This window comes from Amphiura filiformis, chromosome 3 (genome assembly GCF_039555335.1).
Source record: "Amphiura filiformis chromosome 3, Afil_fr2py, whole genome shotgun sequence".
Taxonomy (NCBI): Eukaryota; Metazoa; Echinodermata; class Ophiuroidea; order Amphilepidida; family Amphiuridae; genus Amphiura; species Amphiura filiformis.
The window spans coordinates 23,072,542-23,089,524 of NC_092630.1; the positions used below are offsets into that span (position 1 = coordinate 23,072,542).

General features: G+C 37.8%; 1 protein-coding gene across 1 annotated transcript; it reads right to left on the reverse strand.

The window, feature by feature from the left end:
• Nucleotides 1–4,852: 4,852 nt before the first annotated feature.
• LOC140148236 (uncharacterized) lies at nt 4,853–11,874 on the reverse strand. The gene is made up of 6 exons (XM_072170107.1): nt 11,614–11,874; nt 8,588–9,522; nt 8,061–8,333; nt 7,420–7,521; nt 6,774–6,977; nt 4,853–6,313 (listed from the first exon to the last, which is right to left on the reverse strand). Exons 2-6 carry the CDS (start codon nt 9,504–9,506, stop codon nt 6,015–6,017), a joined length of 1,797 nt encoding a protein of 598 aa, XP_072026208.1. The 5' UTR covers nt 9,507–9,522; nt 11,614–11,874; the 3' UTR covers nt 4,853–6,014.
• Nucleotides 11,875–16,983: the final 5,109 nt, after the last annotated feature.

A 16,983-nucleotide genomic window follows, 5' to 3' on the forward strand; every position in this document is an offset into this window, starting at 1 on the left:
TATCTACCCCCTAGTGCATCAGATATAACAACAGTTTATTTTGCGACACAGTGGCGTAGCGTCATAGGGGCATGGGGCACGTGCCCCCCCAATTTTGCCGAAAAACGGCTTGGGCCCCCCCCTCCATGTGATGAGCCACGCTACGCCACTGTTGCGACATGTAGGAATACGCACGTTAATCATAAAGCAAGTTTTCGAAATGTTGACCAGTACTTTTGCAGTGGTGGCAAAGTAATATATCGTGATATGCCTACTTACCTCTATACAAATAATGCACCTTTCCTATACTTGTGTCGACGAAGTTGTTTAAGTAGCGGGTCTGCGTGTATAAATTTTCATACGTCCACTAAATCGTAGGTTAATTATACTACAAATTGACAATAAAGTTGAGCAAAATCAGCATTACGCAATTATAACATGAATTAGCACAGGAGGCTATCATGCTATATCGTGTCTGGTTATGATTGGATGTTCGTAGAACTATCGCAGTGATTATGATCCAAAATATTTGGTCTCAGTTTCGCTTTCTAATAGGGACGCACCATTAGATTCTCAGGGGGTAGGAAGTTTTTGTAAAAAGAAATTCATCCACTACATGAGAAAAAAAAATTTCCCCACCAACACTAAAAAACTTCCCTCACCTAACTCATAGTGATTAATGCATGAAAATTTAAAAAAAAAACTTGCCGCCTTTGGCGTCGAAAAAAAACCTTCGCCGCCGAAAAAAAAATTGCCCCGACCTCAACTTCCTACCCCCCCCCCCCCGAGAATCTAATGGTGCGTCCCTTATTCGTATAAATTGCATAGAAATACCTACCCATGCGTGTCAAGCAAAAACCGCAATGGTCTTCGAAAAAACTGCCCTCGCTGGCACATATAGGATGCAGTTACTTTTAGGGAACACTTTAAAAACTATAGAAAGCATTGTAAACAAGCTTCCCATGACCTCTAAAAAAGTGATTTCCGATTTGGCTCTTTTTCGCACCCATGCAGTACCGTTTCAGAACAAAGGACACAAAATATATTTCCCAGTGCAATATGTACATTTTCATGTGAAAGTAAACAATTTTGGGCTTAAAATGGACAGAAAGGAAAACCTGACGCGTCTTACCAGGAATTGAACTCGGTACTTCTCACACCGCAAGCGAGAACGGGAGAATCATACCACTAGCCGCGGGTTCACGGCTTTTTGGTTTTTGGTTGGTTTTTTAAAATAAAACTCAGACAAAATGCCCTCGCTGGCACATATAGGATGCAGTTTTGATAATGTTGCACTGTATTTAGGCTTATCTGAAATATTATGATAGTTGAAAACATGAACAAAAATACTGTTGACATATTTCTTTTTGTACAAATCCAATAAAAATGAAGAATTGCCAAAACACACGAGCTTCCGGGGGCTGCGCCCCTGGACCCCTGCCAGGGGTTTTGTCCCTTGCCCATCTAGGGGTCATAAGGCGGGACCCTGGACCCCACTCATGAGACGCTATGTTCTATTTGGCTAGCATGGTTATTGGCACCTTTTAAAGTTAAAAATTATTTCATTTTTAAAGTTAAAAGTTATTTCATTTTTGAATGTGGCACTTCACATAATCTATTTGAGAATGCCTGCACCTGGCAATACGCTAGTGAACAGCTCCATTTGCAATTAGCCTTTTCGAGATATGGCGTACACAATAGGAGGGCAGTCTTGAAATTCAAAAGACTTTACCCATTTCGTGCAGCGCCATCCGCCATGTCTCGAAAAGGCTAATTAATGAGCCCTTAAAATTGTTCCCTTGGCGAAAGTCACGCAAACTGTATCAACTTTCCATAAAATAATCGGGTTTTTTTTTTTTGTATATTAAAAGTGAGCTACAGACTTGATAATTTCAGACAAGTAGAACAAAAGTACACATTACCCTGTCTTTAGCTTTTTAAAAAATTCTTTATGACCATTTTACTATTGAACACTTTAATTTTAACATGTTTAATAAACATCAGTATAATTTTGAGTTCAACGGAAATGCGTTCATCATGATTAAATAATAATAATATATTTTTTATCAAAATTCGACTATGGCATAGTCTAACTTATACGTGCAAAATCTTTTATTTGGTTCCTGCCCGCAATTTCTGGCGGTAGTTTGATTTCCGCACTTTCCACCATAGATCGATCCAAGGCCAATTAACACAGGGATGACCATTGAACAACTTTCCTAGAAAAAAATTGGCTTCGAATTTTTAAATAATAATCACTATCGCAAACGATAGGGCCCTATTAGCACTAAATTAATGATACTTTCTTTTGGGGAGAAAACAGGAAAAAAAACCAGTGAAAACCAAATATCCCTATAGCCTAAGCCTTATAACAAAAATCAAGAATCTAAAACTTTAGATGAAACCCATTGTTTTGGCTTGAGGCTCGAACCCACGCTTCACTGATGCATCTTATTTGCGGTAACTGTGCCTCACTATAAACAGCAAGAGTTTCGGTATATACATGAGTATTATGAGTATTAGGATTGGTTTTGGTTTGGGTCACGTGGTTTCCTTTTATCCTGCCTAAGCTCTTGACTGACGTCATTACCGATACCTTTGTCTGTACTCTTTGTTAGAAACTTAAAACTTGTAGAAAGTAGTTTCGGTTTTTATTTCAATTATTATATAATCGTGTGACCGCAAAATCAATTGGTTTGAAGTTACCGTGATCAAAGTAAACAAAAGAAGTGTTTAAATCGCTTCACGAGCAGAGAAATCGAACAAGTCAATCTACATTTGAATGCGTGGTGTAGATGTTTGAATAATCCTTGGATTATGTTCCTGTGAAAAATATAGACCATCGAAAGTTATTTATTGCACGAAAAAAATGAGAATGTGGGAGAGAGATGGAGAGATGGGGTGTGTAGGGTGGGATGTGGGGGTGGGGTTGGGGTGTTTGTGTGTGTGAGGTGGGGGTCAGGGAGAGAAAGAGAAACAAAGGGGGCCCAGCAAACACAAAACGTTTTAAAACTAACGTTTTAAACATGTTATGTTTTGGGTTTTGGTTTGGGTAAAAACATTTTTTAAACATCCCCTCGTTTCAAGTTCTCGGTTTTAGTTTCTCTTTTGTTCAGAAACCAAAAATCAAGGGAATAAAAACAGGAGCAGATTGTCTGCAATCATAACACCGAAAGCTGAATTATAGTTCATCACTGAGCAATAGCGATCAGCTGGCGATTAGCCAATGAGGTCGAGCGCTTTTTGTTGCGTTGGTAAAAGCGGCGCTACTTCTTTGGTCAATTGACAAGCGCTTTTCGCTCAGCAATGTAATAATAAATTCAACATTAGTGTAGGAAGGACACACACACTAGTGTATGTAGTAGATAAAGGGTGAGAAACAGACCATTACCATAGATAATCGGTGTCTTGTTGAGGTATGGTGAGCATGTTAGTCGCTCGGAAGGCGAGACCCCGAAGGGTCGAGCCTTCCGAGCGACTAACATGCGAACCATACCTCAACAAGACATCGATTATCTATGGTAATGGTCTGTTTTGAACCGTTTATCTTACATATACGGTGAGCCAAAATAAACGAATTTGTTGTTATGGTTTATTCATTTTCCAAAAGACAAACTGGAAAAGCTGATATGATTATCTTGTGTAAGTTTAGGGTTTTCCAAAAATAAAAACACACCGAGACAGTGTAATATTCTTCCCGTGTGTCCTGCGTTTGAGTCTACGAGTCTTATCTAGTGTCAATTGAAAGTGATTTAATCAAATCAATACAGCATTGATTTTAACCGGATTTTCTATTCAATTCACTTGTGGTCATGTCCCACTCGATTATACATATTCGTAATATTAATAATGAATATGTAAATAGTTCAAAGGTCAAAGTGGGTGTGTTTTACATAGACATGGCGGTAACTCATTTAACACCATAGAATTTATATTTATCTTTAATATACTTATAGAACAAATGTCCTGAACCTAATCAACGCATATTCCTGGGTACCTTCCTCGACCTTTTTTGGTTGGGGTTAGGCCGCAGATTGTTGTAGTTTTTCTACATCTAGTCTTGTGGCCTGTAATGTACTGCATTTTAGGTGCAAAATATCCTTGGTTGAACTTAATTTGTAAGACCTCATGGCTCTTGTTTTGTTACCTACTTTGTCGGAATCTGCGTTAGTTGGGAGAGGGCGGGGACAAAGGTAGATTGACATTCTCGTCCATACAGGCTTTAAGACATAATACAAACTAATTTGCATTATTCAATAAAGGTGTTCTTGGTGTCATTCAATAATAATTTATGCTGATCGTGTAAAATATATTAAACTTTGATGCATTTTAAGTTTGTTGAAATGTCCAAAAGTCAAATAATGTGGCCAGTGTTTCTAAATATGAACATGTACTTCTCTTGTTCAAAATTTATTGACCTGACCAAGATTATCTGACCTGACCAAGATTATCTTGACCTGACCAAGATTATCTTGACCTGACCAAGATTATCTTGACCTGACCAAGATTATCTTGACCTGACCAAGATTATCTTGACCTGACCAAGATTATCTTGACCTGACCAAGATTATCTTGACCTGACCAAGATTATCTTGACCTGTCCACATTACTTGATATAATCGACAGTTGACCAGACTTTGAACAAAAGAAATACAATAGATAATGGAACAAAAGAAGAGGGCTAGACGTATATAGTACCATAAATACTAGCTATTGTCATGATTGTGCTAAGCATATGCAAGCTCATCAGATAATCATGTTTTTACACTTTATAGTATACTCCTAGTCAATAACCCGTCAAAACAATAAACGTTATGACGAAACCAAACTTTTTGCGAGAAAAAGTTAAGGGTATAGATCTCTATACATGTACATACGATAAATGATGACACTGGTACAATGCATTGTGTTACTGATAATTATTACTAACATTGTCAAAAACAATAAGGTAAATATAAGATCTAACCCAGTGCCAATTTAACCCCATGAGAACTACCTGCCTATTGGTCAAAAAGGAGTTTTCATTATCAATTGGACCAATCAGCAACATTATTAAAATAATTTCACCACGCAAAAAAATTGGGGTGAATTATTTGCAAAACTCCATTCTGATTGGTGATTGAAATGAAGATATCATGTAATTGACCAATCAGAGGCAATGTTTGATCGGCAGGTACATGTAGTGCTCAGGGGGTTAAGCACAAAATATATCATATCTCATTTCATGATGTGCCGCCCTTATCCTATAATGAAAGACAAAGATAAGAAGACTAGTTTGCGTCTGACGTCACTGTCAATCAAATTCTCTACGATCCTTGATTGGCTAATAGCGCGTAAAGGAAAGGTCGATTCATCTGGCTGGTGCCGATCGGAGAAAAGGAATAGCAGTGAATGGCGAAAAATACGTACTCTTACAAGGCAAAAAGCAACTTTTCTAGGCATTGTGGACATGATGCCTTCTCCAAAAAAAGTTTCCTACTATTAAGACCTAACTTTTGAGATGGTTTGTATGTTAAAAGGTGCAAAATTAACAATAAGGCGCCCGGTTTTACCGCCGTGTTCAGCAACTCATATCATCACGACACTTGTAACAACCCGTGCTCGGAGTTTGATTGACAGATGACGTCAGACGCAAACTAGTCTTTTTATCTTTGTCTATCATTATACCCATTCTGCATAGACGTTCAATACAAACACTTGCAACTGCAATCGGAGGTCTCGGGTTCAACCATCTTATCTCTAAATACCACCAACTGATTGTTCTTTCAAACTCTTATACCTCCATCACGTCTTTACTTATCCCATGAACATGATGAAGACGAAGACAAATCAGTCCACTTCTATTGACTGATTTCCTTAGTTTATTATTTTATTTCTCCAGTTATTCCCGGAAACGTGGATTTCAGGGGAGGGGGATTTTGCTATAGTGGAATTAAAGTAATTTTTGGTTCTAAATGATGGGACTCTTGAGTAAAGCCCAAGTTTCAAGGGTAAAATAATTCACCTCGATGCCTTCCTACAGCTGCTACTACAAACTAATCTTGGAAAGCATCTTCAAGAGCTACAATGAACTGCGTGCAATGTGCCCCGTTCAATTTGTAATCTCTTTTCAGTTCTTCCTCGAACTTCTCTTCATCCTTCGCACATTTGGTGCGCAGCTTTCGCAAATGTTTGCCGTTGAATTTGCTGAAAGTTTCACATAGTTCCGAGAGATCGTTGTCACGAAGCCAGACCTGGACGTCTTCTTTACTCCAATCGCGTGCTGGTTTCTCTTTTGTCTTGGGGTCTGCGTTTGCCTTCCCTTCCACCTCTCTCTGGGTTGGTCGGATTGGTCCTGTTATATCAATAAGATTCATTTAGTTTATTATATTTTTATATCCCGACAGTATTATAATTGAAAAATATTGTCAAGTTCTGCCAAATGAAACATAGCCCAATCCTAATCATTCACATAGCACAAACTTGCAATAAAAGGTAAATTTCACTATTTGGCCAAATTTATCAATTTAGGGCCCAAAACATGCATTTTTAGGACGTTTTACACATGCTGCAGCAATCAAGTTTAAAAACTTGCACATTTATGCATTCTAATTTTGGTAAAGACATCTTTCATTCTTATAACCAATCATTTAATGAAAGGAACACAAAAAGAAGTGAAATTTAAGGTAAAAGTTCGGCATATGCTCAAGACTTTAAATATTTAGACTTGTAGTTGTGAATTCATGTGAGCCATTCACTGCACTCCAGGAATTGAATTGTCGTCGTTACAGCAATTAGAGGACAAAGACACTCACCATCAAGTAGATCATCCCCACAACTTGTGTATTCACCAATGGCCTTCAAAAGTTCTACCGTACTGCTGTCAAACTGGCTTTCAGAATGAAAGCGATAGTAAAGATCCATTCCTTGGAGGAGACCTAACCACCCATCGGGCTCATAACCTTCTTCCATCATAAGCGGTATCAACTTTTTCCTTTGTTTATAAGCATATGTAGCCTCTGAAATGAAAATGATAATTATAGAATATTGTAAGTTATTGGAACTGAAGAGAAATCCCAGATATAGGCCTAATCATCTATAATGAACCTGTGCAATAATTACGTCATCAAAATACTCTTATTCAAGATGGAGTTCAGAGACCAATATATCAGACATGATTCGCACAGGTGATTCAGTTGGCATTCTAGCCAATTTTGCTAGAATGTATAAATTGTGACCAGATCTTGTCCAATCAGACTAAAGCCGGCAATAATGAAACTGAGGTAATAAGTAAAAAGTGAGGAGAAACCCGCAATAAAAAACATAACAAAAAGGGATAAAAGGTTCATAACTTAGCAACGAAGTATTCAAAAGAGCCGGGGATTCATATCAGTAATTGAAGATAATAGATTATGAAGCTATATTTTAAACTTGGCATACATAATAATAACACAGACTTACCTGCTCTGCAGCTCTTGCTGTTCTTGTATTTCTCAGTCATACAGATAAGAATCACATCAGATTCTTCAACTGCCTCTGCCATTGCAGTAAGGATGTCACCTCCTGCAATTTGAAAAACATTTAAATCCTAATCACACCCTCTTCGGTTTTTTTCATATTAATGTTCACATTAAATTTTGACAGACATATACAGGAAACAGAGTGGTTGCAAGAAGCTGGTGATAGTCATGCTGGAGGGTACAAATCTTTACTTGTTCTAAGATGCAGTCAAAGGAACAGGTGAGAAGATCGATTCCACAACTATCCAAATCTTTCCATAGCCGTGATCGAAGATGATCGTAGGTAACATCGTAGTTAATACTATTATCATGATTGTAGTAGTTACCTTTGAAAGTAAGCTCATAGGTAGTGGCATTCCCTGGGAGTGCCCGTGTAGACGCATTTGACAATGGGGTTTCTGTGCCTCGGGTGCTCTTGCTACCAGCTTTGGACTACTGTTTTTTTTTGTTTGTTTTTTGTTTGTGGGGACGTTACAAACAGGCCGTTCGTGATTCATTGATAATAGCAAATGCAATGTTATCTGCAGTTTTGAACTTCATCATAGTACTAAATAGATTGTTAACCATAAAAGTGTATCTTACTCAAGTTTGTGAGGTCCATCCACACTCTGTAACCAGCGTGGAGTAATCTTTCTTTGATCTGCAACACACGCTGTTGTGAGTCCCACTGGTAGCTCAACATAATCTGGGCAGATTGCTTGGGACGAGTAGGATCTGGTTCAGAAATGGCCTCTTGATATGTTGGTGGAGGAGTGCGTGGTGAGTCGTTGTTGCTGTACCCATTTATTTGCCAAAGAGCTGATTCACACATACGTTGCAGATCGTTGCTGCTTGATAACATCAAGGTCCTTAAGGCTGTAGATGATAAATACAAGAAAAGGGGTGTGTCATGGTCTGCTCGGAGATGTCGCAATCATTGCTCAAAAAACTTCAAGCAAGACGTGTTCCAGCATCCAATAAAATATTGTGTAATGTTCACTAGCGCATCCAGAAGGGTTCAGAAGACGCGTCCCAAACCCGACCGACACCTGCACCTCTCCCTTAAATCTATGCACAAAAAAAATGATGGAGACAATCAGAACTAACTTAAGACAAGAAGACTTACTTACTCGGTACAACTCCCTGTATTTGGTCCGATTGTCGTATCGATTCGATGAACGCCAAGTTCCAGATTGCTTCAACGGCAACCAGTTGATCCTCTGGAGAAAAGTCATCCTGTAACATCCTGATGATGCAAGGAAATGCTCCTTTTTCTTGGACGATGCTCTTGATATCATCATTAATGGCCAGATGGTTTATGGCGTCTAGTGTCTCAAACGCCGAGAATGTTATCTCGCCAAGTTCTCCGTAGTGATTCCGGGATGAAGCTGCTGCTTTGAACATGTCGAGTAGTGCTCTTACTCCTTGTTCTGATGTTGCCAGTATTCCGCTCTCCGAATCATTAACAACATATGACAGAATCATGAGTGAAAGCACTTGTAATAAGTTATCTACTTGCAGAAAACCTTCCAGGATTGACACTGCGTTGTTGAGTCTATATATGGCGAGATTAGAGCTGGTAAGGCGAATAGCATTATGTAGGATCTGGAGAATCCTCACTGTTGTAAGACCAACAGTTTCTACCGCCACTCCTCTTTGGTATGCTGCCTTAATAGGTTTCAATCCTTCTAACAGTATCTGAATACCACCGTCTTTGCCTAAAGACTTGCATAAGTCTGGGCTCACATCAGACAAACTTATGTATGTAAACAGCATCTGACTCAAATTCCTATAACCTTGAGGACACGATTCACTCGCATCAAGGTAGACGAATAGAGACTTATACATTTTAGGGAAAAGTCGTCCATAGCCAGCATCTGATATATATTTCCCTAATCCAACCTGATCATCGCATGGTTTAGGTCCAAATTTTGATCTTTGAAATATAATATTGAAATATTGATATGCAGTGTGTGCAGAAAAATCATCATGTGTTTTAAAGTATTGCAGAGCTTCGCTGATTTCTGGAATGATTTCTTTCAGTGCCATGATTGTATTGAAGGACCTATAAAATTGAAAGTGAAAGGTTGAAAATTAAGTGTTAAGTGACGAAACAGAACTGATACAAGCAGGATAACACTTAAGGGATGAAATCAAATCTCGACCAGTGGTTGACCGCCGGTTCTGTCCAGTTTCTATGGTACTAAACAATGGAAACCGGATGGAACCGCCGGTCAACCGCCGGTCGAGTTTTGATTTCATCCCTAAGTAGAATTTAGTTGCACTAACAATGTGAAATGATCGTTATAAATTGTATGAACTTGCTAAAGCCAATATATTATAAAAACAATACGGCCCAGCAACTATAACGGTATGGTGGCAACCATTTTAATTTCTAACTTGCATGCTACAAAATACTACTTGATATATGCACTGGGCGTGCGTGCATCCCACGTGATGTGATGACGCAATCACCCTGAAGTGATATATAGGCACGCTTTCGTTCGCCAGGCCAGCGGATGACTCATGGCTAAGTGTCGCGGACCTAGTGCTTGGCATGCGAGGGGTTTCGGGTTCGAATCCGAATCCCACCCAGAGCAAACGACTTCTTTCTTTGTTTTCTCTCTTTATTCCTTCTTTATAAAGTCAAAATTTCCGCACTTGTAATTATCTTCAGCACATTTTGGGACTTATTATCCACATTTACATATTATTTCAGGTGAGTTTTTTTTTCACAAAATTCCAGGGTTTTTGAGTGGCATCTTTGCGATATATGCTGGTATTCCCCGATATTTTCCACCCAAGCCGATAAATGAATTTACTAGAATTTGGCAATATATAGGCAGCCCTGAATTATATTGACCTTTTTTCCAACTACTTACTAAAATGTTTATTTTGTCCTTATATAAAATGTGTATTATGCCAATTATTATATTAAGACCCATGTAGAATCACAGTCGAAATATATATGTAAAAAGTAAAGAAACCCAAAATAACACGTATTCTTTCAACATTTATAAGTTTCGATTGATTGCAGGAAATATTTTCATAAATATATTACTATTACATATTTGTGCGTGCTCAAAGACTTGCAAATAACAATGCATATCTAATAAATAATGTTTCAAGTCCATTAAAAACGCGCCTCATTCAAGAATCCAAATTTATGGGCTCAATGAATTCTTTCAGGTTCTGTGTGGAAATTGCTCAAAATAAAATTAGTTTTTAGTTTCGAATACCATTGTGTACTGCGTGATATTTATTCCCACTCTGAAGTTGTAAACATGGTAAATGAGTAAACTATTCAACAACACTTTCAGAATGCAAGTTTATTTCAAGAGATGCACTATGGCATAGTTTTATGATAATTATTATAATTATGGTTCCCAATTTCGTGTGGGCAAAATAATTTACTGGGTGGGCACTTTTGGGCAATGGGCAAATTGAATTTACTGGGTGGGTAAAATAATTGCCCACCCAGTTAACATGTTATTTACCTCCCTGGATTGGAAACCGTTATTTAATATTTATGTATTTAATTCTTGTGGTTTAATAGTTCTTGTTATGGGTTGTGTAATACTTATGAGCACCCCCCCCCCTCCCCATAACATTTCCAAACGGCGCAGTATGCCAAAAATTGCCCCCTTGGCAGGCGGTTCCCCCCTCCCCTTTGCAGATGCCAATTTTTGAGACAATCAATTTGCAACGAAAGCAGACACCCTCCACAAAATATTATTCGGAGTACTACATGTATAAACATGTATAATATTACTGATACAGACGGCTGTACAAATAACTCTTGTAAGACCAATCTATGTTTTCGTGGAGGGTGTCTGCATCAAAAAACACTAGAGCCACTAGATGGAATTCTACTGTATTGTATAGTTGAACGTTTCTGTTCTGTTTTCCTAAGCCTAGAGCGTTTTACTTAAAAGGTGCCCGTGAATGTGTGCCAAAAATTGGTCACCCCTCCCCCTTTCGACCCGACAAAATCCGCCCTTCCCCCTTTGGCTTGCCAAAAAAAGCCCTCAGGGCTCGTAATTAATATTATTATTGCACAGCCCCTTAATATTGCTGTTTGTGTTTCGAGAGATCATGAAATGGATTACGAGTTTTAGCCTTTATTATTATTGAGCCGAAATACCGTATGACTTACCTCTATAAATGCAGTGCTGAAGTTTGAATAAGTCGGTATGTACTGTACAGAAAGAATGCTGTATACGATGGTATTGACTATATGAAATTAAGCAAAATTAAACACGGTACGCACAAATGATAGTCAGAAACATTATCTTGGCCCGAATTCCTTGAAAATAAAACATAGAATCTTCATGAGTCAACACACTTAACATTAATATTTTGGCTTCAATATTTCCGAAGTATCATTGGCATATTATTTACGCATGCAACAAAAAAACTTATTTATGCATTGTACACACAGACTGTATGCATGTTAATGTACAGATAGCAAGGTTTCAGGATCTACTGATCTAGGAAGGAAGTAGACAATAATGGTTGAAGAAAAGTAACCTTCCGTTTAAGGGGTGTAAAGAGGGCGGGAACCTGGTTTGGATTCCAGAGGGAGTGTGCCTGTAAGAGACACAGACATCAGGAAAGGACCAGCTCAGTTCGCGCGCCAAATAAGTTAGCAGTTCAGAAATTGCAATTTTTTTCTCAGCCTTGGAAAAAAAAGAGGCAGAGCTGGGAATCGATCCCAGGACCTCCCGGTTGTGAAACTCGGTGCATTTCCACTAAGCCAACTATGAGTTGTTTGATAGTAAATTATTACTTAATATTGCTGAATAGAATAAATCAATACTGATATTAATGTACGATACTATTCAAATAGACGTTCCATATATGTAGGACTAAACTATAGGAATATGTGAAATGGCGATCAGACATAAATTCTAAAAGGAGCATGTCCAAAAATCAGCGTTAATTTCATGGTTATGATGGCAAGCTTCAGTTAAAACGCATTGAAAACGCCAAATTGCAGTCACAAAATATATAATTAGTAAATCACCAAAGCGAATGGTAACATAGTTATGTGGGAAAGAACTGTATTAACAATAGCAAAGTATGTGCCCAAAGATTTGTCTTTGGCATGTCGCTTTTTTGAAATATCAACAAAAATATCAGATTTTGGAAAACGTCCCAAAATTTAAAGCAAACATGAACCTTCCAAAATAAATACATATTTGGACCAGTCACTACCTGCCGTTGTGATTTGGGGTTAACTCGTCGCTTCCCCTCTCCAGCTACCTGTATACTTTAAGTTTGCCCATACCCCCAGCCTTAAGGCAGTAACATTTAATGTTTTTAAATGCATACATGTGTTAGTAACATTTGAATTACTTTACTTTGCCTCGTTTCATCGAAATTGTTGTTTTATTGAATATAATATTAATAAAGTTTCAATTGCTTTATTTAGCCTCATCTCATCACAATGACAACATTTTATAGCTAATTATAGGAAGGAGAAACCTTTCACATAATTTTGGAAATTTAACATTTTTCCAAAAATTCATTCTAAAAATACCAAAAAAAAATACATTCGAGTGCACAAGCTTTATTCTTCTGGGTAAGAATTTTTTTCTTACATGCAACAGCTTTTTTATTGCAGGTTAGAGATTTGATAAATAGGTTATCGTATTCAAAATGCATGCATGGACCTATTTATCACATTTCTAACCTGCAAGAAAAAAGCTGTTACATGTAAGAAAATAATTCTTACCCAGAAGAAAAAAAGCTTTGGACTCAATGTATTTTTTTTGGTATTTTAGAATTTTAAATTTTTTTTTAATTCCCAAAATTATGTTTTATAATATATATTCATGATTTACTCTATTGGTCCGATTTTGGGGTGAAATCAAATTCACTCCTAATTCCATTTTGGGGTTTGGGGCAAGGGTGTTCATGGTGTTAGGCTAGTTGGGCTTGGGTTGGTTTATATTTTGTAGTAAGGTTTGTGGTGGATTAGAAAGTTTGTGAACGGATTGGAAAAACATTCAAAAAACCTTTTTTTTTTAATTATCCTCGCACCATCTGCTTTGACATGATATTCAGGAGGAACCTTACAAGGGTCAATATTAAACCTGTATGCCCTTGATTATGTCCGAAAATAAGTGTCTGAAATTGATGATTTTTAGTTCTAAAGAGCCTCAAAACCCACCAGCTTCGGGGAGCTTCGCCCCCTCGACACCCACCAGGGGCAAAGCCCCTGGACCCCACCAGAGGCTCTTAACCGGGCTCCTGGACCCCGGCCGTGAGTTACGGCAAGGTTTGGAGGACGGGTTATTTGGGTTTTAGTAAGACTGCGAGTATGACCAAAATGGGGGAAAGTTTAATATTTATTTATTTTTATTTTTTTGCGGAAAATAAAAACGCGGAAATTTTTCATGCCTGTGTTGAAATGATCGAAATCGGGGGTCTTTCTGCGCTCTGTATTGGTAAAATTCAGAGGTCTTTTGGAGCTACAGGGTCCAAAAACGGGCTTTTTCCGGGGGAGCATACCCACATGGCTATTTGTGTTAAATGCCCCCTGTCATACAGTAAGCCAGGCCTACTCCATTGTTCAAGAGTTGAGTGGACCAAATTGCAACATTCAAAACTGCAACTTTTCTTTCATAATGCGCCATTGTAACCAAATGCAACGATGTGTGACATTGTAAATTGGATCAGTAGTGTAATTTTTTTTTAAATTTCGTCGAGCTATTTAAAAAAAGTCTGGGTGTTCGAACCGTTTTACTGACATCACAGTTTACTTAAAGCCATATTATAACATTTTCATACAAAATAGATTAGCATTTCTTTGCCATAAAATGTTAGTTGTTACTGTCAGATATATCCCCTTTTATTTTTGAGTCGAACAACTACGGCAAAGCAAAGAAAATTGGAATTTACTACCAGCGCATAGGTCGCCAATACGTACCACTCCTTCTGTCATGTTATGGTAGCCTACGACCCTTTCTTGTGTAGATCACCGTCCCGCAAGCCGTGTACGCGCTGTGTGTTATGAACATCGTATATGCGTTCGACTAATAATTCCATCGTAATAATAAAACGCCGGTTCCGTCGTTTTATTCAAAATCTCGGATTTTGACAAAAGTACAGCACCTAGAGTCTTGATTTTTGCAGGGTATATTGGTTTAATAAAGTAAAATATAATCGTGTAAAAAAAGGAATTTTAAAAAAATCAGCGAGGGCGTCCTCCTCAGCAAATGTTATAATATGGCTTTAAAGGATGACTCCGGCAATCTCAACATTATGCCTTATATGATAGAAAATTAATTATTAAGCACGAATCACGTGCTTTTATTTGAAACAAACTCATATTGACTATAAAAAATTAATACAGTCGTCTCTCTACACGCGATATTCAATAAGGCATAAGGCATAATGTTGTGATTGCCGGAGACACCTAAGGCCCTGTATCCATAGGCAGTTCCCTTGTGCCCTTGTTCCGTGTTCACTTGTTCCCATGTGACCTGTCACACAGACCTATGGATACGGCCACTAAGGAAAACAAAGGTTCGTTGTCTGTGTGGCAGGTCACATGGGAACAAGTGAACACGGAACAAGGGCACACGCCACAATTCAAGGGAACAGCCTATGGATACAGGGCCTTAAGAAATAGAGACTTGCAAGAGACTTCGTCACTGTTCATCATTTTGTTTAATGACCATCAACATACGAGAAATAAAACAATTCGATTCATACAACAACATCTTACCAGATTCATGGTATACAAAACATTGCTTTTCGTAACTTTGTGCATAAATACGACATAAGCCACTTCTTGTCTCCAAAACATTTCATATGATATGTAAAACGTGCAGTTCAACTGCAGTAAATAAAATTTAGCATCTAAGATATTAAAATATACTGTTTGGTATGGTTGTTACGTAACAAAGTTTTCAAATTATCCTGCTTATTTTTTCTGCCATATATCTAATCATAACATTAACCCACTTACTATACGATACGATGGCGAAGTGATGTAATAATTGGATTAACTACCATAGCAATTATGTGAAAACAATGTTTGAATATACCGCGCTGCACTGGTACGTTCACGCAGTACCTCTGCATTGAACCATATCATGTTAAACGCTCGCACCTGTAAGATTAGTATCTTTGAAAAGATCGGTATTGTATTCAATCTATGATTGTAGTGCAACCTGCTTGTAGTGCAGCGCGATGTATTCAAACATATTGTTTTCGCCTATTACTATGGTAGTTAATCCAATTATTACATCACTTACGCTGGCGAAGTTACGTAATTAATCGGATTAATTACCATAGCAAAAATAGTTTTCACCTATTGCTATGGTAGTTAATTATATTAAGCCGATTATTACGCAACTTCGCCAGCGTATAGAGCTATATGCCTGTACATCGGACTCCATGCGACATTCGTCGAGTTGATGACACAACTCCACACGTGCATTAACACGCGCGATGCAACTAAGTCAAAACGTTGGCATATATTAGAGAAATTGCGATTTCCAAACGTATCATCGAACATACGTGGAATCTATTCAAAGTCCCGTCACAAGATCTAGGAGAGTGATTTTGAACAGATTCCACGTACGTTCGATTCTACGTTTGGAAATCGCAATCTCTTTTATGTATAGCCCCACTCGTAATAAACGCCAGCATGTGCGGATTTGCGAAGACATTTGCGTTTAACATCTACCTTCTACTGCATTTATAAATACGTATTTATAAATACGCACGTGACCCATGGGCACGACATACTAAGACCACCAAGCGTGACTGGATCCTCATGCCATTGAAAAGGACAGAAATTTTATCGATAGGATTATCGAATTGTTATTATATATCGACGGAAATGTTTATAATATAATCACAAAGTTGAAGAAATTAGACAATTTTGCTGCAGTCTCGCGTTATTATCGCCTTTGCATTCAAGTGTACAGGAAGACCGCCCGCTATGTAGAAGGTCACTTCGAGACTCACTGTCTACAAGCTGTTATGACAGCGCGGAGGTGGTCACGTGCGTATTTATACGTACGTATTTATAAATATAGTCAAAGCATACTGTTGTATAGAATTTATATCCCAATCGCAAAAGTAACAATAAATATAAGGTGCGATATTTATCCACTACTTCTGCATTTAAATAACATACCATAACTAATTTGATAATCTTCATTAAAATAATAACAATCTGCAAACAAAAAATAAAAACAATATCCAGTAGCAACTGGACATTTTAAATAAACCGAAATATACATAGTAAATTTAAGCGTTAATTACCAGGTAGGGACAGGCAATGTTTAATGACAAGGTCATCAAAAATAATAATTATGATTTTGAAAAGTCTAAAGGAACTTGAATTATAAATATTTGGTACATGTAGGGCATTTTAACATCAATAGTTGCAGATTTAATTGACCCGTGTCCCGTTCATAGAAATTATTTTGATAAATTATAGACATCACAAATACTACACGTCCCACCTTGTTAAATTTGTTTGCAATACATTATTATAAGAATA

Excerpts from the sequence above, each read along its gene's own strand:
- LOC140148236 (XM_072170107.1), bottom strand. The coding sequence starts at position 9,506 with ATGGCACTGAAAGAAATCATTCCAGAAATCAGCGAAGCTCTGCAATAC. Across the intron at positions 8,334-8,587 it reads AATACAGGGAGTTGTACCGA|CCTTAAGGACCTTGATGTTA; the intron begins GTAAGTAAGTCT and ends TATCATCTACAG. Across the intron at positions 6,978-7,419 it reads CAGCAAGAGCTGCAGAGCAG|AGGCTACATATGCTTATAAA; the intron begins GTAAGTCTGTGT and ends TTTTCATTTCAG.